We start from the raw sequence: 23496 nt of genomic DNA, 5'->3' as shown, positions 1-23496 counted from the left end.
TAGAAAAGTATTAGGTTCCAATGTGAACAAAGATAGACATTCAAATGTCATGTAAATCCCAAAGACAGCTTAGATGTACTTCTGATTCCCATGCTAAAAGTAAAATCATATGCTGAACACTTCTTTAGAAACATCTGGACTAGATAGAGAAAATAAGCCCTATCCCCTCATAACATATTTTAATTATTAATTCTGGGATGATAATCCTCTTCAGAAATCAAGTTACATCTCTTTAAAGGTACATGATTCAGAATATTTACTAGCGAAAACATATTTTAGTTCATAATTACATATTGCTTTAAACAAATAGTATCATAACCAATCAGTAAGGTTAAAAAATCACATACTACCATTTACAGATTAAAATTACAGAAGCCGTGGCACTCATATGGGCCAACCATCCACCCTGCCCCTGGATAACCTATCACGTTTCCCTTGATGCCAGATATAGGTGATGGGGGGTTGGAGGCAGCAAACTACCTTGCCATGTATGTACCTATGCAACAATCCTGCATGATCTGCACATGTACCCTGGAACCTAAAGCATAATTTAAAAAAAAAATCTAGGGCCAGGCGCAGTGGCTCACGCCTGTAATCCCAGCACTTTGGGAGGCCGAGACGGGTGGATCACGAGGTCAAGAGATGGAGATCATCCTGGTCAACATGGTGAAACCCCGTCTCTACTAAAAATACAAAAAAATTAGCTGGGCATGGTGGCGTGTGCCTGTAATCCCAGCTACTCAGGAGGCTGAGGCAGGAGAATTGCCTGAACCCAGGAGGCGGAGGTTGCGGTGAGCCGAGATCGTTCCATTGCACTCCAGCCTGGGTAACAAGAGCGAAACTCCATCTCAAAAAAAAAAAATCTATAAAAAAAAGTAAAAAAAAAAAAGAAGTTTCTTTCCAAATAAGGTCCCCTTATTCCTCATGTTTCACCCCTTTTGTATGCTTGCTAGCCTTAATTTTCACGTAATTCTGAAATATCTATGTCCAGCTGGCAGGAAAGCAAAAAACTGGTATCCTCTTAAGAAAACTATATAATATCAAATTCCTAGTCTAATCACACAAAGTGAACTCTTAAATTTCAGTGGTCAATTCAGAGTTGGCCAAAGGGGTTAAATCAGTGGCATGGCTGTAGAAAGTATTGGTATCCTACCACCTGAAAGCTGACCTGACAAAATCGTTTCTCTCCTAACCTGCAGTCTCTCATTTCCTTCTAGATACTCATGAGAGGCATTTCCCACTCTGTTGACGAATATTAACAGGTTTCCCTGGGTTCTGTATTCATAATCTACAGCCCCACTATGATTCTGGCTGCTGAAATTCATTTGTGTAATGCTAAAAATACTCTCCCATCCCCCGCACCCCAGAGCATTGCTTAGCCATGAAGCCAGAGTAGTTAGTTAGATTTGAATAAAAGGTATACAGGGCACAACAATGACAATTTGATTTTTATTATTAAAAATGATGTGTTAAATCCTCAAAGAAAATGTCGTTATTGCATTAGTTTAATAAAATCTCTCTTTTATTACAGTATTTCTTTATTAGGAAAGGCAGCCTATGCACGTGGCATTGGAGTGGATAGAATTGAGCATCTAAAGGGAATTGATGTATTCTGCAAATATAAATGCATATACAAAAGTAATGTTTGCAGACAAATGTTGTTTCTATAGAGATATATTCTATAAAGCACTAAAAGACTAGATATACATGTATATACGTATACACGCTGCAGTTGGAAATACTTTCTCCCTCCTTTGAACCAAAACAGCAATAGTTCTATCTCACATTTATGAGACATCTTTTGCACTGTGCTACTATAAAACCTTCCTCCCATGATACAGCAAACTCCCTGGTGGTAGAATCTGCATATTTTGCACTTAGCGATAATATACAGGAATGGTTCTACGAAGGCACCAAATGCATTATTTTTTAAATTTCTGGAGGTGGGACTCCTATCTTTGCTAAACAGCTAGGAGCAGGCCCTGGCAGGCTACATATTGAAACCATGACTCACATTATACTCAAGATCTTTTCATTCAGCCTGCTGAAAACAAGATAATTGAAATTGAAATTTGGGGTCATGAAAACTTCACTTTAGAACAAATATTTCAGGTACCCCAGGTCTGAAATTTATTAAGTAAAACACTTGCCTCACAGATTTGTTTTTTGTGGGTCCAATAAAACTTCACTTGTGCCAATGGACACGTCAGAATACAGTACACACGTAACACAAAATGAGTAGATATAACAGAACATTCTTGAAGCCAGAACAGTCTGTGTTCCCTTAACTGAATACCTTTGACCAAGCCACAGTTGAGCACATACAATAGAGGAACTTAGCCAAAGCCAGATTCCTGGCAACTTTACTGTTTTTTGCTTGTCTGTTTGTTTTTGCCTACTTAATCTATGCAATGACGGCCCTTCCTCCTTGCTATCTCTAGGAAGTCTTAGGTACTGGAATAAGAGGCTACGCACAATCCAAGTCAAAATTTATAAAACACATTAGCACCAAAAAGTGAAAGCAAACAGAAATGAACAGGTTCCCTTTGGAAACATTTTACTAGTAGTGTTCTTCAGCTCTGGGCACATACATGGTTTCTACTCACACCTCAAGTACCTGGCACTACGACTATTTCATTCACAAAGTTCTGGGCCCTTCTTATTCTTAGTTTCCATGAGTGTTCTGTAAAACAACTGTTGGCAACCTGCCCAAAAAATTTACTAGCTTTGGCTACTTTGTCAAAACATTGGCAAAAATAGTACTTTCCTTAAACAAAACAAACAAAAAAATACATATATTGAATATTTATATCTCAAATGTATCAGAGGCTTTCAGATATAAACAAAGCAGTCTATTAACACTTGACTCTTTCTGAAACAGGTATAAAATATTATTCTTTCCTGCTGAAACATTTCTGGATTAGTTTTAATCACCTTCAGGGTCAAAAGCATCTGTTCTCACATAGCACATGGGACACGTCACAGTCCTAATTATATCACAAAAGGATTACTGGTTTGAAAGTCTGTTTACCCTCTGTACCTCTTTGAAGAAGGGATTATGTCCTTCATCTTCCACTCTGTGGTAGCAGAAATTATTGAGAATAAAGTAGTTTTGAGTGTGAGTCATGAAATCAGATTCACTGGGTTCAAAATCAGGCTCTAACTGAACAAGGATCAATTAGTCTCCCTATGGTACAGTTTCCTCACCTGTAAAACTAAAATAATTCTGCTTCCCTTATGGGGTCCCCTGGAGAGCTTGTATGTTGTAAATACTAAGAGTTTAATCAATGTTAGCCATCAATGGGATTTCTAATATATTTTTTGAATACTTAATAAATATTTGGTGAATAAATACATAACAAACATCACAGTACAATTTTTATTTTACATCTACAACTTTATATATATTCAGGACACTCTAGTTATATTTTGCTAAACGTCTTCTCATAGAGAAGGCAGAAAATACAAATAATAACTTTTAGGAAGTGGAATAATTAAAACTATTTGACACAGAGAAGAGTAGAAAGAAAAATGTAATAAATTATATGAAGCAAAATGACCACATGAATATTCTAGATAACACTAAATTAAGATATTCAATTTATACTTCAGAAGAGTAAAACAACTTCCTTTCTCTAAGTAATTTTGCCATCTTTTAAAATCAGCTTTAATCTGTATCACTGTTCAAACATAGGGCATAACTATTAGTGGATCATAAAATTAATTTAGCATATCATAACTTTGTATTATAAATTGGAATTAAAAACCTTAGAAAGTACCAGAGTGTTTCATACCTGGTAACAGCATGGTTCCATGAAGGATTTTTTTCTTTCATGAAGCCTTTGGTTTAGAAATCTATAGATACGGAGAGGTGGAAATGACATATAGCTAGAGACAGACACACAGACATGTGGGCACATGCACATCTGTGGGTGTGTACCAGTTCATGATATAAAAAGTATTTCTTATAGGTACTGCAGTCAAAGTAGTTTGGAAGTAAATTCTGTACTCTATACTGACAGTTTTAGGCACAGAACTGTATATAAAATTGAAACAACCTAGTAACTTCAAATTGATGACAATTATATTTTTCTCTCAGCATTTCTGGCCTTTAAACTTACTTCACTTTATTTGAGCAAATGTGCAATTAACCCAAGGCCAAGTGGTCATCATTTTAACAAATGGTCATGAAAGGAAAACTCCTTGTATATATATTTTAAATTGGTTTAAATGAGCAATGGTGAAAATATATATAAATAATGAGATTTAAAGCTAATGTTTCCTTGAATTTTTTTAATAAAAATTATATTGTAAATATCACTCAGGATTTCAGAAGACTAGTTAAATAATATGACAGTGGACTTTTGCATTAAAAGTGCAAGTTTCAGTCGGATGTGGTGGCTCATGCCTATAATCCCAGCACTTTGGGAGGCCAAGGCAGGCAGATCACTTGAGGTCAGGAGTTTGAGGTGAGCCTGGCCAACATGGCAAAACCCCATCTCTATTAAAAATACAAAAAAAATTAGCCGGCATGGTGGCACATGCCTGTAATCCCAGCTACTCCGGAGGCTGAGGTGGGAGGATCACTTGAACTCAGGAGGTGGAGGCTGCAGTGACCCAAGATCATACCACTGCATTCCAGCCTGGGTGACAAAGCAAGACTCCCGTTTAAAAAAAAAAGTACAAGTTTCTACTGAAACATACTCATGAGAGGTGACAGTCTTCATTGAGGACAGAGACCTCTGTGAAATGAATCAATTATTCCCTGTTAGAGAATGGTGAAACAAGATTATAAAACTCACCAAAAGTGAGTTTTCTTTAGTAAAAACAGAGAAGCCCAAATTTTCTATAATGAGTCTAATAACTAATTTTTAAGGACTTTGCACATTGGTCAGGGATGAAAGGAAAAAATAGGCTGGGTGTGGTGGCTCATGCCTATAATCCCAGCACTTTGGGAGGCCAAGGTGGGCGACAGCCTGAGCTCAGGAATTCTAGACCAGCCTGGGCAACATGGTGATACTCCATCTCTATTGAAGTGCAAAAAATTAGCCAGGCATGGCAATGCATGCCTGTAGTCCCAGCTACTTGGGAGGCTGTGGTGGGAGAATCGCTTGAACGTAGGAGGCAGAGGTTGCAGTGAGCCGAGATCACACCATTAAACTCCAGCCTGGATGACAGAGTGAGACTCCGTCTTGAAAAAAAAGAAAGGACAAGACAGACTAGTACGCCATCATGTTTGCTTCTTCTGATTCTCTTGTATGAGTTTTGTGAAGGAGGGAGAAAAAAAGGTCTTCTTTTACATATAAGTCTCTATTTCAGATGGATTTAGAAGTGTGAGGCGAGTTGCATATGTTTGACAGCTGCTAAATTAGCCTTCTCTTTAACCAGAATACAAACAAAGCCACTATCTCCCTGAGCCTGTTTAGACGAGCCCTTTGACCTACCAATTCAGGTTTTGTGGCTAAAACTGCCTTAAAAATGTGACAATTAACAACAGATAGTCTTGTATGTGCAAGGGGAACTAAAGGGAACCTGCTACCTACAGGGCTACCCTCAAGCAATCTAATAACTTTGAGACACTGCTATCCTGGGAGATATTAATATTATTATAATCTGAAAATCTATGAATTCAAGCCAGTGACCCTGAAATGAAAGACTGTTTATTTTATGAAGCAAGCAGGGCCATCTCTTCCCACTTTATTAATTTAATGTTCTGAAATCAAAAGAGGGTATATTATTTACTTCAAAACTCAATAAGAGGTTCATGCTTGATCTGCGGCATTTCATATTTACAGCTCATCTTTCAGTGGGTGGACTTCCTTTCTTCACAGGTTTCCTTGTCATTTTATAACCAGCTCACTGGACCATGGAGTCAAGAGTCCTGGACTTACATTGTATTCTATTACTCTATGACTTGCTGGGCGCTTGTATCTCTATTGGATAGTGGGAAATAATGACGACTAAGACCAGAGGCAGGCTGACAGAGAATTCTGAATACCTTAAAGCTCAAGTTTTCTAAGAACATAAACTGTATGTATGATTAGATTGTGCCAATCTTTGGCTAACAATATGTATAACTCAAACAAAGGAGTTTAAAGAGAAGTTTCTACTCCAAAAAAACTGACTGGTAACACACTGAAGCTCAGACTCCCCAATATTTTGGTTGCCAATATTTTCATGTTATTGCTACATATCTCTTCTTAACTGTGCCACTTCAAAATATAATATTTAGAAAGTCTGTCATTTTTAACCTTAATAATGTGGGGCATGAATATACTATAAACACTGTGTCAATAAAGCATAAAAGCAAAAGCTATGTCATTTCACACGAAAAGTTTACATTTTAGCAGTTGACCTTACTGTCAGCTTCCCTGATACATCATTCAACCTAATTATCCAATCCATCAAAAACAGTCTCTAGTTCCTGAGTGACGTCATAAATTGTATGTATGATCCTGTCTTAAGTTTCTTCAAATGATGTGGCTTTAATGACTAAACTGTAGATTTTTTTTACATAGTCTCACAAAAACTATAACTAGTCAAATGAGGATGGGTCAACCAAATTCTTTTAGTTTCAAAGAATTTTTAAAATCCTGTTCTCTATCACATAAGACCAGGATGCACAGCTTTCCGAAGCAAGGCCTTTGATGTAAGGTTGCAAACTGTGTAACTCTGTGACTTTTTCAATGAAATGAAGGAGCAAGATACCAAATTAGAGACTTGCTGTCACAAAAGAATAGCACATTTTGCAAAACACACCTGTACTTACAACTTGCAAATATGTTTCCAAGAATCAGCTCAGAAGAACTACCTGAGATACAAAATGAACCTGAAACTTTCTTAATTATGGCAGGATCTGCTGGAGAGAGAGAAAAAAATAACCACACAACACAAATAATGAGTGTGGCAAATGTCTCATTTTCAAATGATACAGACTTCTTATTGCTAACTGCTTGCATAAGGATGTTTCCTGAACTCTGCAACCAAGGTAAGGAGACAGTGGTATAGAGAAGATATGAGGATCACACCTGATTTCCCTTTTCTGGCATTCTAATGCTCCCATTCACACGTGACAGGGCATCCGTTCCACTGGATTTAGCCTAGTTTGGCTCAAAGCTTCCTCTACTTCATTTAACAGATTTGCTCAGTTAGAAGGTCTCAGAGGAAAAACAATGTTAGTAAAGGGGGGATTTTTGAACATACGAATATATAGGTCATTGGATTTTTAAATAAATTAGAGAATAGTTTATCTATTAAGGAAGATTCACTGTACATATTTTATGAAACCATGCTTATTATAGGTCAGTGGAATTCTACGACCATCCCTCAGTAATATTAAGTCTTTTAAAATACTGTCATAAACCTTTCCATACTGGCATAAACCCCTGGTTAATTTTTTAAAGTCCACAAAGTAACAAAGGTCAAAAGAATGCTTAAAGTTGGAATTCATAATCACACTGTCAAAAGGCAAAGATGTAAACAAATTAAATAGTCAAGCAACACATTTCATGCACGTAGGCCTAGTAAGTCAAAGTAGGTCAGCACTAAGATGAATTCAAAATATAAGCAAGGAAGAATGAATATAGGAACAAAAAAAAAGGAAACCTGACAGAGCACTTGTCCTACTGCTTCCTGCAATTATTATTCCCATAGACACTACCCGCATCACTGCAGGAGCACAGGAGAAGGACAGGGCCGAGGGGCAAAGCTACTCTCAAACTCACAGAATCACGTAATTCACCATTTAGACCCAGTAAGGACAGTTTTCATTTAAGTCAAATTTGGCAATCTCACAAGCCTTAAATTCAGCATCTTTTTCTGTCTCATTTTTATTCATTCTCTCTCTCTCCCCATATTCAATCATAAGTCAGTCTGGACAATATCAATATTGATCCATTGAATTGCAGAGCTGTAGGGGATGTAGGTTTCAAACAATAATACTGGTGATATTTTCAAAAGAAAGGAGTAAAAAATTCTATACTAGTTCCATAATAACATATGGCGCTTGATTTGCAAAGAGAGTGGACATAAAACTATAGATAGGTTTTACTCAAACTACTACCCCGTGGCATGACCAATTAGGCTAGAAATGGTATAGATCTATAATCTGGGATAAAACACAGATCCTCAGATAGAGACTGCCATGCATGTGGTTTATTGAGAAGGACTTGCAAAGAAAACTGCTGAGGGAGTGTGAGAAGCAGGTCAGGGAAGAGAAGAAACACAAGCAAAGTCCCAGCTTCAGCCTGGCGCTGCAGAGCGCTCTGGAGTGGAAGTTAAGGAGGCCGGGAGCTGCACTGTTTTCATCCTCCTGTACCCATCAGACAGTGGTAAGCATTTCCATCTCTGACAGGATGAGCAAAGAACATCAGCAACCCAAACTGAGGAGAGCCTTTTAACAGCAGAGCCTAGCAACGGACTTAGACTTTCAGAAGTAAAACCACGGGAGGGGTGGGGGAGCATCAAAAACAGAGCAGGGATGTCATCTGCCTGAGCCTCCTCTAGTGTATAACCATCCATCTCACTTTGTGGTCACAGGTTAAAGTGCTTAGAAATATATCATGGGATTGCTTTAATATTAATGGCCAGGTCAGAAAATGCCTTATCACTTTCACCTTACTGTTTTCACTGGGTCTTATTTGCCATAAATGTCTTCAGAGACAGAGAAAGCAGAGCTAATCTTATCTTCAAAAGACTAGTGAAAAAAAAAAAAGAGTGGTGATATTCAGAGTGTATTTTATATAAGATCATAATGACCACCCTGATGGAACAGACAGGACACAAGGCTCTGCCATACCATGTCTAGAAACACATGAGTCCCAGGCCCGTTGTGAAGATCCCATATCCTGGCATTGCACGACCTCTAACGTGCTGTATCCCCAGCCCAGAACAAGTGACTCAATTTTATGTTCTTAGTTTAGACAGTATGTGTTTTTGTTAGCAAACCAAAAGAGAGACATAAGGATAAAAAAATAAAGCAATAAAAAATAAAATCAAATTGGCAGAAGGCTGTCTATCTCTGACTCCAGCAGATGCCATGACCTTGTCATAAAGTGTGGACAGGGCATCATGTTATCAAACAAATACATTTCATGTTCTTAAAAGACATATTTATTAAAATAAAAATAAACTAAAAAGAAGCTCTTGAAAATATGGCTCTATTCTCTTAATTATGTTATTGTACGTAATCAAATGATATGGTGACAATGAATCAAGCATAACAAGGTAATTAATAGTTTCTCTTTGGAGAACTGACATTTGAAATGTTATTTATTATGAATTTAAGTTTAACTGGAAGTCTTAAACAAGAAAAACTGGGAAGTTGTTTTTTTTTTAAACAGTTTTAGCTTTATTTGTAAATGTTTGCATATTATTTTATATACACTTGCACACAGACACAGACACACACACATACAAACATTAGATTTGTTCTTAGTATAATCATGAAGCACAAATCCAGGAACACAAAATATAAGGTGACAAAATGCATTAAAATGCTTTTTATTGAATTTGATAATATATGAATAATAGAAATCATGAACTATTTCTAGAAAATATTCAATTGACTGAGGATATGCTACAATGTTTATTTTTGTTTATTCTAACTGGCAAGTTATTATATCATCCATAAATGTCTGACTTCACTCAAAAAAGTCTAAACATTTGGAAAATCTATGGTTGGTTTCATGGGGCATAATATACCATATTTTCCATTTAACAATGCTGCTGGTAAAACCAGCTGCCCAGTCCTGCTGTTAGTGACTACAGTACATACAGCAAAAAACAATCTGCCTGCTGACCTCCTGCTTAAGTTCAAACTATGTCATTCTGTCAATACCATCTACCTTGATTAGGTTGGGCTTTATACACAACAGGTTATGATCCCAGAGGGATGAAAAGCTTTCCCAAATTAAAAGCAGAATTTTAAAAGGAAATACTCATACATTCCTATGCAGTTTCCATTTGATATCCTCAAGGCTGGCCCATGAACTCAAGCTCATGTTGATTGAAAGTGAATGTTTCTTTCTGGGTGTAGCCATCTTACAAATTTAATGGCAGGAGGAAAATAATAAAATGTGTTCCATGCTTCAATTAGACCTTTTATAACTGGGCACTTCAAAGATGGCAAGCCAAAGAAAAATCATTAATCCATAAAAATAGACAAAAAGGATTATATGGGAGAAGACAGACCTCCAGGAGTCTAGGGCCTTGGCAAAGTATATCCTCTCACCAATACGGTCTGTCTTTTGTTTTACCTCATTGTGAGTTTTCTCTCATGCTTCATGCTACTTGGATAAAATGTATACTGTGTTTGCTTCTAAAATCCAAAGTAATACAACCATACTTTCAATTTTATCCTTAGCCAAAGGAGCTGTATACATAACTAGGCAATAAAATGCTGGCTAGCCATGAAATGCCTATTCATGCACATGAATGAGAGATGAAAGCGCACACACACACACACACACACACACACACACACACAGAGAGAGAGAGAGAGAGAGAGAGAGAGATTGATAGAGAGAGAGAAAGAGAGAGAGAGAATTACAAAATACAGAGTCAAAAGACAGATCCTTCCAATTTTTATTTTGCAGTAGTATGCAACAGACTTACTCAAAAGGATCAGAGCCTTTCATAACTCCAGTCCAGATAACTATGGATACACAAATATTGCCTGAGTACTTTGAATCACAAGAGAAAGTGGAGGAGTGATGTCTGGAACATGTGAGAGTCTGTCAGGACCTCTGAACACATTCTCAAGTGATGTTAACAGACTCTTTCAATATTAGAATGTATAAATTAGCTAAGAGTCAAGGGAGCAAGAGATTTCACTCTCTTGGTCTCCTGCCATACCTAAAATGTCAGCACCAAACCTCAAACAATCCCACTGTGTTTCTTCCTTGCTCCCAGTCCTGCAGTTTCAGTGCTGCAGAAGACCGTTACCAAACCACAATGATTGGTACCATCCCTAGTTCACGCTGTGAGGCCCCAAACTACCTCCTAAATCCTGTGATCTCAAATTGACCCCCATCACATCCAAACTGCCCACCCACTTCTGGCTTCCCTTTAAAAATCAAATTTTGGGAAGTGTCATGTATTTACTTCTGCATCCTCAACAGCTAATCACTCCTTAACTCCTGAATTCTGACTCCTGTCCTCATCACTCCAATGAAATTACACTCTAAACTTTGCCAGTCTTCTTCCAACCAACTGCTAAATATCATGACATGGTTTTAAGCCTCTCTCTCTTAACTTCTTAGCTTTCCACAAGTAGACAAGTCTTATTCTGGAAACTCCCCACACATGTCCTCTATACTCTCACTACTATGTCCCTATTCTTCCATCTCTACCTGTCCCCATCTCCTGGCATTTCTTCTGTCTCTCTTTCCTGGGGCTGTTGCTGCTGCTGCTGCTGCTGCTGGTGGCAATAGTGGTGGATTCTCCCTTTCCATACCCTGACTCTACCATTCCCTGTCCCAGGCCCTGTGACACAATTTCTAACCTCTTTCTCTAGCACTGATAACAATCCCTAGTGCCAAACTCATATTTTCAATGACTGTTGCACATTTTCACTTAAGAAGTTGGCCAGCACCTCAACATCAAAATAACCCAATCTAAAATGATGGCTTTAACCTTACTCCAACCACTCTTTCCATGTCTTCCTCGATTCTCTTCATAATTATACCTTTATTCTCAGTCATTGGGATTGAAGCTCGGTGTCAGCTCTACTCCTCTCTTTATCCATTCATACACTTTCTGTCAATTTTATTTCCAAAATGTTTCTTCTCTGTACCCTGCCCACCAGCCTAGTTCAAAACCTCCATACATTTCAGCTGGATACTTGCAGCAGCCTCCTAAATCATATTCCTACCCTCTTGCTATCAACCCTCCGTAAGATCTAATTCAGATGGTTGAGCACGGCACATTCCTACATAAGACCTTAGATGGTTTCCACTGCCTGTTAAAGTTCAGAGCTCTTGTCATGGCACTCAGACCTTTTTCAATCTGTGCCCTCCCTTTTACATTTTATTATCCACCTTTCTTATCAACTACCAACTATACTTGCAGTTTTTATACTTGCAAATTCATAACAACTCTTGGCAAGAAAATATAACACGCCTGTAATCTCAGCACTTTGGGAGGCTGAGGCGGGTGGATCACGAGGTCAAGAGATCGAGACCATCCTGGTCAACATCGTGAAACCCCGTCTCTACTAAAAATACAAAAAATTAGCTGGGTATGGTGGCGCGTGCCTGTAATCCCAGCTACTCAGGAGGCTGAGGCAGGAGAATTGCCTGAACCCAGGAGGCGGAGGCTGCAGTGAGCCGAGATCGCGCCATTGCACTCCAGCCTGGGTAACAAGAGTAAAACTCCGTCTCAAAAAAAAAAAAAAAGAAAAGAAAAGAAAATGTAACAAATATCTTTACACCAAAATTAGAAGTTTTTCCCATGAAAAGGTAGAATATATATAATGAGAGATAACCACAACTCGCCACATGAGGCCAGTAGGAAAATCCCAACCATTAACAAAAACTCATTTTCAATGTCTCATTAATCATAGGTCAATTTCAAAACTAATAAAAATTAAAATTGCCTACATAACAGAAATACATTTCAATTCAACCAGAGACCCAACACACTTTTAAATAAAAAGAGAAAAAAAGTATTAACTGACTTCAAAACACTGTCTATTTAACTCATGTAGCATTGCTTAAAGAGTATCTACAAAATTCTTCCTCAATGTTTTCTTGCAAAAGAAGTAGAAACCAAAGTACACAGACTCTCTTTAACAATGAACCATTGACAAACCTAAAATATTTATAACCGGTATAAGATTTCACTTAGGTGCATTTTTTGAGCGTCAACTTGCATTAGGCAATCCAATTTACCAACGTTTATCAGATTTCTTTCCAGTGAGAGTTTTCACTTAACTGTTTTTTTTTTTGAGACAGAGTCTTGCTCTGTAGCCTAGCCTGGAGTGTAGTGGCACAATCTAGGCTCACTGCAACCTCAACCTCCTGGGATCAGGTGATTCTCCCCTGCTTCACCCTGCTGAGTAGCTAAGACTACAGGCAAGTACAACCACGCCCAGCTAATTGTTTTGTTTTGTTTTAGTAAAGATAGGGTTTCACCATGTTGGCCAGGCTGATCTTGAACTCCTGACCTCAAGTGATCCGCCTACCTCAGCCTCCCAAAGTGCTGGGACTACAGACATGAGCCACCATGCCTAGCCTCTTAACATCTGAAATAATCATTAAATTTGGAAACATTCTTGCATATTCCAAACTACTGGAGTTTCAATCCAGCATGCTTTCTTATATTTGTAAGGTCCATCTATAGTGTGTGTTATCATGTGTCTGTGAATATATATCAGATAAATGAAGGCATTCCTACATTCTGTATATTCATAGGGTTTTTCTGAGAAATTAGTTGTTTTATGTCTTCAAATTATTCCTGCATTTTTTAACTCAACATTTTTCCTATGAATTTCTTTAGCTTAAAATAATACTCTTCTTCTTCTTCATCTTTGGCTGCTGTACTTTATTTATCTTTCAAGGTCTAACCCCTTGACAACCTAATACTCTAGTGTGTTGTTTACATAAGTGCTTGCCCAATATCTTTTTCCTCTTTGCATCTACACAGAGCTTAGCTTCCTGCCTTGCATTTACCAGGGTGCTGAAACTTTAACCTACTGTTTTCTTGAAGGCTTACCATAGTCATTCTCCTGGAAGTATTCCTCACCTCCAGCTCGCCATGAACCTCCACCACAGTCATTGCTTATACTCTCCCACATTACTCATCACACTTCACATTTTATTCTAGTTATCTGGTTACACGGTTTTCACCACTAGATCACCAGCTCCCTGAGGTTATGCACATTTGCTTTGTTCTTACTCATATAAGGGCTAGGTAAGTGTTTCTCAACATGTGGCCCCAGACCAGTGCCATCAGCATCACCTGGGATTTTGTTAGAAATATTCATTTCTGAATCCAACCTCAGACTTACTCAATCAGAAACTATAGGACAAGGCCCAGCACTCTGTGTTTTCATAGCTCTCCAGGCGATTCTGATGCATACTCCAGTTTAAGAACTACTGGAGGAAAAGAATGTCTTACATATAAGCACCCTCGATAAAATAAGACATACATGAATTAACTGTTCACGTTTTCAATACTTAATGTTATATTGGCATATAATTCTCTCAAACATTAAAAATAAAAGTAAGCTATCCATTATCATTTTATCAATATCTCAAACCTAACTTGTATGTTTTGAAGGATTTTTATAAATTTTTTAATAAAACTTTACTTATATAATTATAAAATATAATTTTATTCCTATTATAAAGTTCAAAACCAAGGGAAAAATATAGATTGTCTGGGTATGCATAGTTTTATAACTTGTTTTAAAAGGAAACCAGCAAGAGAGTGATAATCACAAAATTCAAGATCAGAGTTACATCTGGGAACAATAAATGGAGAGGATGAGAGAGTACATATCCAAGTCATTAGTAACATTTGGGGTCCTGAGTTGCATGTTGGGTTCAAAGATGTCTATTATATTATTAAAATTAATCAATTAGTTAATTAATTAATCAGGGTCATGCATGGATCAATGGGGATAGCGTTTCATGAACTAAGGATTATTAATTAATCTAATTATATGTGCTGAGATCCATAAAACTTTTTAAAGAGATAAAAATAATTATGACTTATCTCAATTCTGTCCCTGGTATTATTGTTAATTACAGTGTTCAATGCTAATTGTACCTGTGTGCGGTTGAATGCCACTCTTGCAAAGACAGCTTGGGACACACTGGCCCTCTTCAGCTCATCTCTGACTTGCTGGTAGATATCTGGAGAGACTTCCACGGAAGAGTTGGTTGGCTCTGGCTTAACTGCTCTGGGGATGGGTGGATGGTTCAGGAACTGCTGGTTGATGGCTTGAGGATGCTGGTGAGCCAGAAGCCGGCTAACGGCAATCTGTTGGTTTATCAGATGGGCCATGGCTATTTGTTGCCTTACAAGTTGTGGACTGAGCTGGGGAGAAAGAAGACCAGGGCTCATGATGGGCTGTAATGCGGGCACTTGGTTTCTGATTGGAGTACTGTGGTGGATTTGGCTGTGAGGAGACTGTTCGTTGGTTTTCCCCAGGGATGCCAGCTGGTTCATATTTGGTAAATGCATTGGACGCTGGCCCAGAACACAATAGTCTGAAAGGTTTTCTCGTTCCACTCTTTCCACTGTTAAGAGATAACAATGATAATTCATCATTATTTTCATTGGTACAATTTATTGCTAATATGTGTAGAACCGAATTATCGTACTTTCAGTATGTTAATAACATAAACATTTTTTCATAGAATGATGGAAGTTTCAGCATAAAAGTGATATTTTTTCCTGCAAAGTATTACAATAGATTGTTTTCATGGAACATATGAAAGTAAAAGTATTTGCGACTTCAATTTGTTAAAATTCTTAAAAGTAAGCATTTCATTAAATAGCCAAAACAGAAACCAATGACTATTCTAAATCCTCTTGGATCCCCAAGCTCTATCATCCCCACCAACCACCCTTTGTTATAAAAGCACTAGCTGTTCTTAGCTTCGGTAGCATGCAGTTAAAAGTTATCAGGAAATGACAAGGACAACATCTCCTGCCAAATTAAGTGCTACCTTCTAGTAAAAATCTCACATAAATATTATTATACAACTATGGAAATGTTCTTTAAAAAATGTCTACCACATAGTATATCCATTTATTGACTCATTTGCTTTTTGATAGAAATGTTTCTTTAAGAAACTGATATTTTAAACATTGTGATATGCATTCAGATAAAAAAAATCACAAAATTAATAATATCACCTCAACTTGCCATTAAATGAAGTTCTCCCCCTCTCCAGGTTATCTGCTTTATTACATTACATTGCACTTTAATAAGGATTTAAAGAATAACCTTGAAGGGGAAAAGAAAGTATCATACATGTAAAAGCATAAGGCAAGTATTTTTCTTTCCCTAAGATAATGTCTCAGGAAAGACAGAGTCACCTCATAGCCAAATCCTTATCCAAGTCTCTATATTACTCTATCATGAAAAACAAAGCTTGGTTTGGAGAAAAGAAATGGGGCTGTAAGAATCCCATCATTATTAGTTTTAAATGCTTATAAGTATAATATAATCTAACAAGATATCCTTTGAAAGCAAAAATTCCATATGCATTTTGCAATTATTTCTTATAATTGCAAATGCTGGATATGATTATGCAAAAGTCCATTAAAGATAACTTTAAGAAGCTAGATATCAAACATATTCACCTATAGAGCACATTAAAAAAAATCGTCCCCCTATTATGCAAAGGGCACATGTGGTTTAGCATATAATTAATAGTGACAGAATCACGTTTTTATCAAAAAACACTGAGTCTCAAAAAATTTAGGCAGAAATGATGTGTGCTGGACAACTGCGTGAGATGACTCAAAACTGGGGAGTTGGTGATGACAGATACTGGTGCCAAACCACATGTGAAGCATCTGAATAAAATCAATGAACTGTAAAGGTGAAAAAAAGTAATATTTCTAAATTAATACTTTATGTAATATGTGATTTAAAAAATGTATGTGTGGAAGTAAATGAATACATTAAAATGTGGGTAGAAAAAAACTATTTTATATCCATGTCTACAAGTTTTATGCATGCAAAGTATCTCATTGAGAAAACACGTGAACAGCCAAGTGTTGGTATCACCTTATATTTAGACATGTACAGTGCTTTTTCCTGCTTTAAAAAAAAAACTGAGTTCAGCCAGGGGCGGTTGAACTCAGACCTGTAATCCCAGCATTTTAGGACACTGAGGCAGGTGGATCACCTGAGGTCAGGAGTTCGAAGCCAGTCTGGCCAACACGGCAAAACCCCATCTCTACTAAAAATACAAAAATTAGCCAGGCGTGATAGCATGCACCTGTAATCCCAGATATTCGGGAGGCTGAGTCAGGAGAATCACTTGTTGTAGGGAGTGGAGATTGCACCACTGCACTCCAGCCTGGTTAACAGAGTGAGACTCCATCTCAAAAAAAAAAAAACCTGAATTCTTGCTTAACATTCCTAAAAACTCCCAAATAGGTCAAAAGTTTACTTCAACTTTTGTTAGGGCTCAATTTCTAACTTAATCCTTACAATGTTTGTTTGTTTTTGAGATGGAGTTTCACTCTTGTTGCCCAGGCTGTAGTGCAATGGCTCCATCTCAGCTCACTGCAGTCTCCACCTCCCAGATTCAAGTGGTTCTCCTGTCTCAGCCTCCCAAGTCACTGGGATTACTGACATGCGTCACCACGACCAGCTAATATTTTTGTATTTTTAGTAGAGACAGGGTTTCACCATGTTGGCCAGGCTGGTCTTGAACTCCTGGCCTTAGGTGATACTCCCGCCTTGGCTTCCCAAAGTGCTGGGATTACAGGCATGAGCCACTGCACCCAGTCTAACCCTTACAATGTAATTTACTTGTTTTACATGTCAACCTTTCCTTCATAAGATTCAAGATAAATTATTTTACTCATCTTCTAACGGTAAACCTTTTCAATTATTGTATTAATTAAACTTTAAAGTACATAGTCTTAAAACCAAACCAAGCAAATGGACCTATCAGATAACATAATCTAACAGTTTCCACAGAATAAGAATTACCATCATAATTTCTTCACTGAAAAGAAAAAGGTAAAGAGACCATGAACTGCTTCCAAAGTAAAATCTTACAGACAAATGTTTGGTTTCAGTTAAATACTTGATTCACTTTTGCTTATTTGCTTCTAATTCAGTCAAAGTAAAGATAAATTCAGATATTAAATTATGTTTTCAGGTACTTAATAAGCAAATATTTTATCTATTTCCTTTTTTTTGCGGGGGGAGGGGTTTGAGACTGAGTCTCACTCTGTCACCCAAGATGGAGTACAGTGGTATGATCTCCGCTCACTGCAACCTCTGTCTCTCGGGTTCAAGTGATTCTCGTGCTTCAGCCTACTGAGTAACTGGGATCACAGGCACGCGCCACCACCACACCCAACTGATTTTTGTATTTTTAGTAGAGATGGGGTTTCACCCATGTTGGCCAGGCTAGTCTCAAACTCCTGACCTCAGGTGATCCAACCGCCTTGGCTTCCCTAAGTGCTGGGATTATAGGCGTAAGCCACTGTGCCCAGCCATCTATTTCATTTTCTACTTAAAAAACAGAATCATCCTTCTATAGAATGCATTCTTTGAAAAAAAATGTTAATTTTCCAAAATTCAGGTATTTTCATTTTTCAACAATTCAACTACATTTGAGTGAGTTTACTTTCTTGAGATATATCTAAATCACATAATTAAAAAACACTTCATTCCTAGATCTAGTCAAAATCATGTACACAATTAAGCATAAACATCAGAGTTCCCTGAAACCTATACGAATTGGTGCAATAAGAGTCTGAATAATGTCAGTCCCTGTTCTGTAAGGTTATATATAATCATTCTATCCTTTTGAGCATCCAGGTAGATCCTTCTAAATTTTTATAGTTAAGAAGAGTAACTATGGAAGTATCTTGTAGAGAAATAGCAAAGAAGAGTAACTATGGAAGTATCTTGTAGAGAAATAGCAACATACTACATCCATAGTAACACCATGAAGTATTAACTACCTAGTAAACATTAATGAAGAATTGCAAATGCAAATACCTACCTGTTCAAGTAGATAACAGCCAGAAAAGCCAGCTACAGAAGAACTAGGTGGAGGAGAGAATCTATCCATTTCAAAGGTAGCAACCACTATCTTACCTCAGCCAGTTTCTAATTTTTTTTGTGTGTTTGTTTTGAGATGCAGTCTCACTCTGTTGCCCAAGCAATTCTCCTGCCTCAGCCCACCAAGTAGTTGGGACTACAGGCATGCACCAACTTGCCTGGCTAATTTTTGTATTTTTAGTGAAGACGGAGTGTTACCATGTTGGCCAGGATGGTCTTGATCTCTTGACCTCCTGATCTGCCTGCCTCAGCATCCTAAAGGATTACAGGCATGAGCCACTGCAGCTGGCCTCTGGCTTTCTTATATTGTCGTTTCTTTAGATTTTCTTTTTTTTTTTTTGAGACTGAGTATCCCTCTGTCACCAGGCTGGAGTGCAGTGACTTGATCTCAGCTCACTGCAACCTCCACCTCCTAGGTTCAAGAGATTCTCCTGCCTCAGCCTCCTGAGTAGCTAGGACTATGGGTGCACACCACCATGCCCAGATAATTTTTTTGTATTTTTAGTAGCGACAGGGTTTCACCATGTTGGCCAGGATGGTCTCCATCTCTTGACCTCGTGATTTACCCGCCTCAGTCTCCCAAAGTGCTGGGATTACAGACGTGAGCCACTGTGCCGGGCCCATTTAGATTTTTTTTTCAAGAAAACAAAAACTCTGGATTTTACATGGTATCTCCTAATTTTTAAGTATTAGCAACTAATTCCACTTCAGAATACAATAAAAGCCAAACAAAACATTTCTAAAAACTAGATCTGCCCATGGGCTACCAGTTTTAAAATTCTGCCTATGAGACTAGTCATCCTTCATGTTTTTCATTCCCTAACAGCTCTAACCAATAAAAGCCAAGTTCTTTATTCCCAAGAATAAAACAATTATCATCTCAACTTTAAGAATGCCTAAGGATCAAATGCTCATCAAAAGGTTGCATCTCCAATGACCGAGACAGAAAACAATTTCAAAAACCATTTATACAGGTTTTGCCTTTTTTTTTTTTTTTTTTGACAGTCTCACTCCATTACCCAGGATGGAGTGCAGTGGTGCGATCTCATCTCACTGCAACCTCTGCCTCCTGGGTTCAAGTGATTCTCGTGCCTCAGCCTCCTGTGTGGTTGGGATTACAAGCATGGGCAATTTGTATTTTTAGTAGAGATGAGAGTTTCACCATGTTGGCCAGGCTAGTCTCAAACTCCTGACCTCAAGTGATCCACTCGCCTCAGCCTCCTGAAGTGCTGGGATTACAGGCATGAGCCACTGTGTCTGGCTAACTTTGCCTAAATTGAGAACATTTTAATTTAGTTCTTACTGCCACTCTCATAAAAATAATATCAGAATAATGTTTTAAGCCTCTTAAGTCATAGCAAGTGAAGTACAGATGCTTAAAAAAGAGGGAGCATCAGGATGTGCCAGACTGCAGTGGGAAACTGAGCCTGAGCTTTATTTCTTTTTCTCTTTCTTTCCTCCTTCTCTCCCTTCCTACTTTCCTGCTTTTCTCTCTCTTTATCTTCTTTCCTTTCCTCTCTCCCTTCCTTTACCTTCTTTCTTTTAAATTAATTTGAAAGGAAGCACAATGTCTGATACACAGACCTAAGAGCAGTGCCTGGTTTTGTGTTCTTGCTTTTTCACAGTGTAATGGAAAGCATTATATTAAGTCTGTCTTAAACTAAACAAGACCAAAAAGAACACCTTGGCCTTAAGGGTCATCTTATCTTTGCAGTATTTAGCAGATCAGAAATCCTGGAAAAAGGCCAGGCGCAGTGGCTCACGCCTGTAATCCCAGTACTTTGGGAGGCTGAGACAGGCGGACCACAAGGTCAGGAGTTCAAGACCAGTCTGGCCAACATGGTAAAACGCTGCCTCTACTAAAAATACAAAAACTAGCTGGGCATGGTGGCGGGCACCTGTAATCCCAGCTACTAGGGAGGCTGAGGCAGGAGAATCACTTGAACCCGGGAGGTGGAGGTTGCAATGAGCCGAGACCGTGCCATTGCACCGCAGCCTGGGTGACAGAGCAAGACTAAGACTCCATGTCAAAAAGAAAAAAAAGAAAAAGAAATCCTGGAAAAAATGAAGGATAAAAGGCAAGGCAGTGCTGTCTCTGACGGTGAAAGCAATGTTCACATTCACAATAGAAAATATTCTGATAAAGGCAACATGCTTACTTATTAAAGAAAGAGTAAAAACAACTGCTATCTGGGCATGGTGGCTCATGCCTGTAATCCCATCACTTTGGAAGGCTGAGGAGGGCGGACCACTTGAGGTCAGGAGTTCAGGACTAGCCTGGCCAACATGGTGAAACCTGGTCTCTACTAAAAATACAAAAATTAGCCAGGTGTTGTGGGTCACGCCTGTAATCCCAGCTACTTAGGTGGCTGAGGCAGGAGAATCACTTGAATCTGAGAGGCAGAGGTTGCAATGAGTTGAGATCTTGCCACTGCACTCCAGCCTGGGCGACAGAGCGAGACTCTGTTTCAAAACTAACTAACCAAACAAACAAAAACCTCACAACTGCTCCCAGGGCTCTGAATAAGCGCTGCATTTTAAATCACAGTGAACTTGATTCTACTGTGGCTGAAGCTGTGAAGGTAAGTACCGGAGAGGGAATTGCCTCTAGCTTCTAACATAAGTCCCCAAATAGGACACTGTTTAAGGAACCGTCAAGGCAAAGGGGGCTCAAATGCTTCTATGTTCAGTAGCTGTGAGACTTCTGGGAGCTATTCCAACATCTGGGGAAGGGTACCAGTCCAGTGGCCTTCCAGATAAACAGTTTAGATCTGGAGTCTGCTCAGGTCTCTGGGAAACTCAGAGTTCTAAGAAGATCTTGCATATTCCTTCAAAGTTCCTGGGACTGAGTGAAAACTGCAAGAAATGGCCAACCATTATCTAACCACCCTCTAAGCTTCTGGGATTCCATTTAACTCTAAAGTAGGTAGGGCCTTTGTAGCCCTGTATCAGAATTTCAGAAACTCCTAAAACCTCAGCAAGTTTACAGCAATGATGCTCTAACCAAGAGCACCCTATGACCATTAGCTATTCAGATGCTCACAACTACTGCCTGTGACTGGTTGTTCATAGATAAGAAAGTTACTCTCCTCCCTCGGGAATTTACCTGCATAACAATTAAAACGTATTTGGTCCAAAAATCTTGTTTTATTTAACATACCTTTTATGGTACATCGAGGAAGCCAAGTATTTGTTTCAAATATTATAAATCCCTGACATATATTTATATATTTTAGGTTGTTACAAGAACATTTTCAATACTCAAAAAATAAAATAATACACACACACACACACAAACACACACACATGTACGAAACTGAAATTTCAAAGGCCTGGGTTGTAACTAGATGAGTTATCTGGGGATTATCTGTAAAATGGAGAGGATTACCTGTAAAGTGGTCTTAAAGTAACCTTCCAGGTTACTTACGTGAGAGCATCTTTAAAAGTACCGTTTTAAAACGATTCTCTTTCTCAGAATACTTGTTTCTGCTCTTTACTCTTCAGCAGGAATTTAAGACTGCCCTTAGACATCTCTGTGAAACTCCCCATTACAAGAAAAATAGTTGTTTATACAGTGGCAATAGCAGTAGTAATTACAGTATTGCTCTTGCAAGTTTATCAACACTGCTAAAAGGATAGATAATATTTCTAGAGCTATTATTCTAGTATTTTCATGCAAACCTTAACACAGTTGCTTTTGTGAAATAGACCCTGGGGTTTGTTCATAGTTATAATGGGTAGAAAGCAATGAATTGGGTAAAAGGCTTTGCACTGAGAAATTTCCAGAATCTCAGGCCTATGGATTTTTCTTTAAGCCATTAAGATGCTTATGCAAATGAAAATGGATTAGCATGAATGAGTGCTAATGGATTCCTTAATAAGATAACACTCTAGTATTCCCCAGAACCTCTCCTAGAAACCCTGGGTAGAACATAAGCCAAAAAAAAAAAAAAAAGAAAGAAAGAAAGAAAAGAAGATGGCAGAATTTCTCTATGACTCCTTCAACTTCGGAAAGAAATTCTACAAATGGAAGTGATTCTACAAATGTAAAAAAGGACACAGGCTTGCTTTGGGCACTCTTAGTAAAAAAAGCTGCCAATCAAATCAGCAATTTCAAATTGGTACCCAAACATTACCACACAGAAAAAAGATACTCGAGCATATGAATACCTTAAATTTACAAACCTCTTCTCCAGGTTCTCTGCTCCCCCACCTCATGCTCTAAAACTTTGGAGACCAATTTTAAAGATAATAATATTGTCTAATACCAGGGAAACTTAAAAATGTGTTCTAGGTCAAATAACTGTCCAAATGCAGATAAATATTTAGAAATATTCAAAAATGCTTATGGCTGCTGGCTCTGGCCTCATAATAAGAAATAATAAACCACATGGCCAATGAAAACTAGCTTTTTCCTTTTTCTGTGCATAACTCAAAGTCAAGTTCTAGGGCCTAAATGTTTCACAAGTACTTTTTAATGGATTTTCCTTAGAAAAAATATATTTATTATAAGTATAAGAATTTTTATATTTTTACTCCTAACATACCTTTTTCAAACTGTATTGATATCTCAGGTAATGCCAAGCCCTACCATGTATACAGTGATTAAAGCACTGAGCTAAATCCTTTACACAACATTATTGTTTAACTCCCACAACAATTCTATGACATGGTTATTAAGATGCCCACTTTATTAAAGAAGCCGAAGCTCAGTCGGCTTCTTTAAT

The 23496-nt window shown here is 38.0% G+C and overlaps 1 protein-coding gene across 3 annotated transcripts in view; it reads right to left on the bottom strand.

The window, feature by feature from the left end:
- SATB2 (SATB homeobox 2) overlaps positions 1 to 23496 on the bottom strand; it is a 191832-nt gene that overhangs the window by 63188 nt on the left and 105148 nt on the right. For all 3 annotated transcript variants that reach the window (XM_021670695.2, XM_021670694.2, XM_021670696.2), the window contains one exon: positions 14773 to 15245. In XM_021670695.2, coding sequence (XP_021526370.2) covers positions 14773 to 15245 — 473 coding nt within the window. The remainder of the gene's footprint in view (positions 1 to 14772; positions 15246 to 23496) is intronic.

The sequence above is a fragment of the Aotus nancymaae genome, unplaced genomic scaffold, assembly GCF_030222135.1.
Source record: "Aotus nancymaae isolate 86718 unplaced genomic scaffold, 86718_ANA_hifiasm-v0.15.2.pri h1tg000008l, whole genome shotgun sequence".
Classification (NCBI taxonomy): Eukaryota; Metazoa; Chordata; class Mammalia; order Primates; family Aotidae; genus Aotus; species Aotus nancymaae.
The sequence above is the reverse complement of the archived record's forward strand: the minus strand, read 5'-3'. Positions and strand labels throughout refer to the sequence as shown.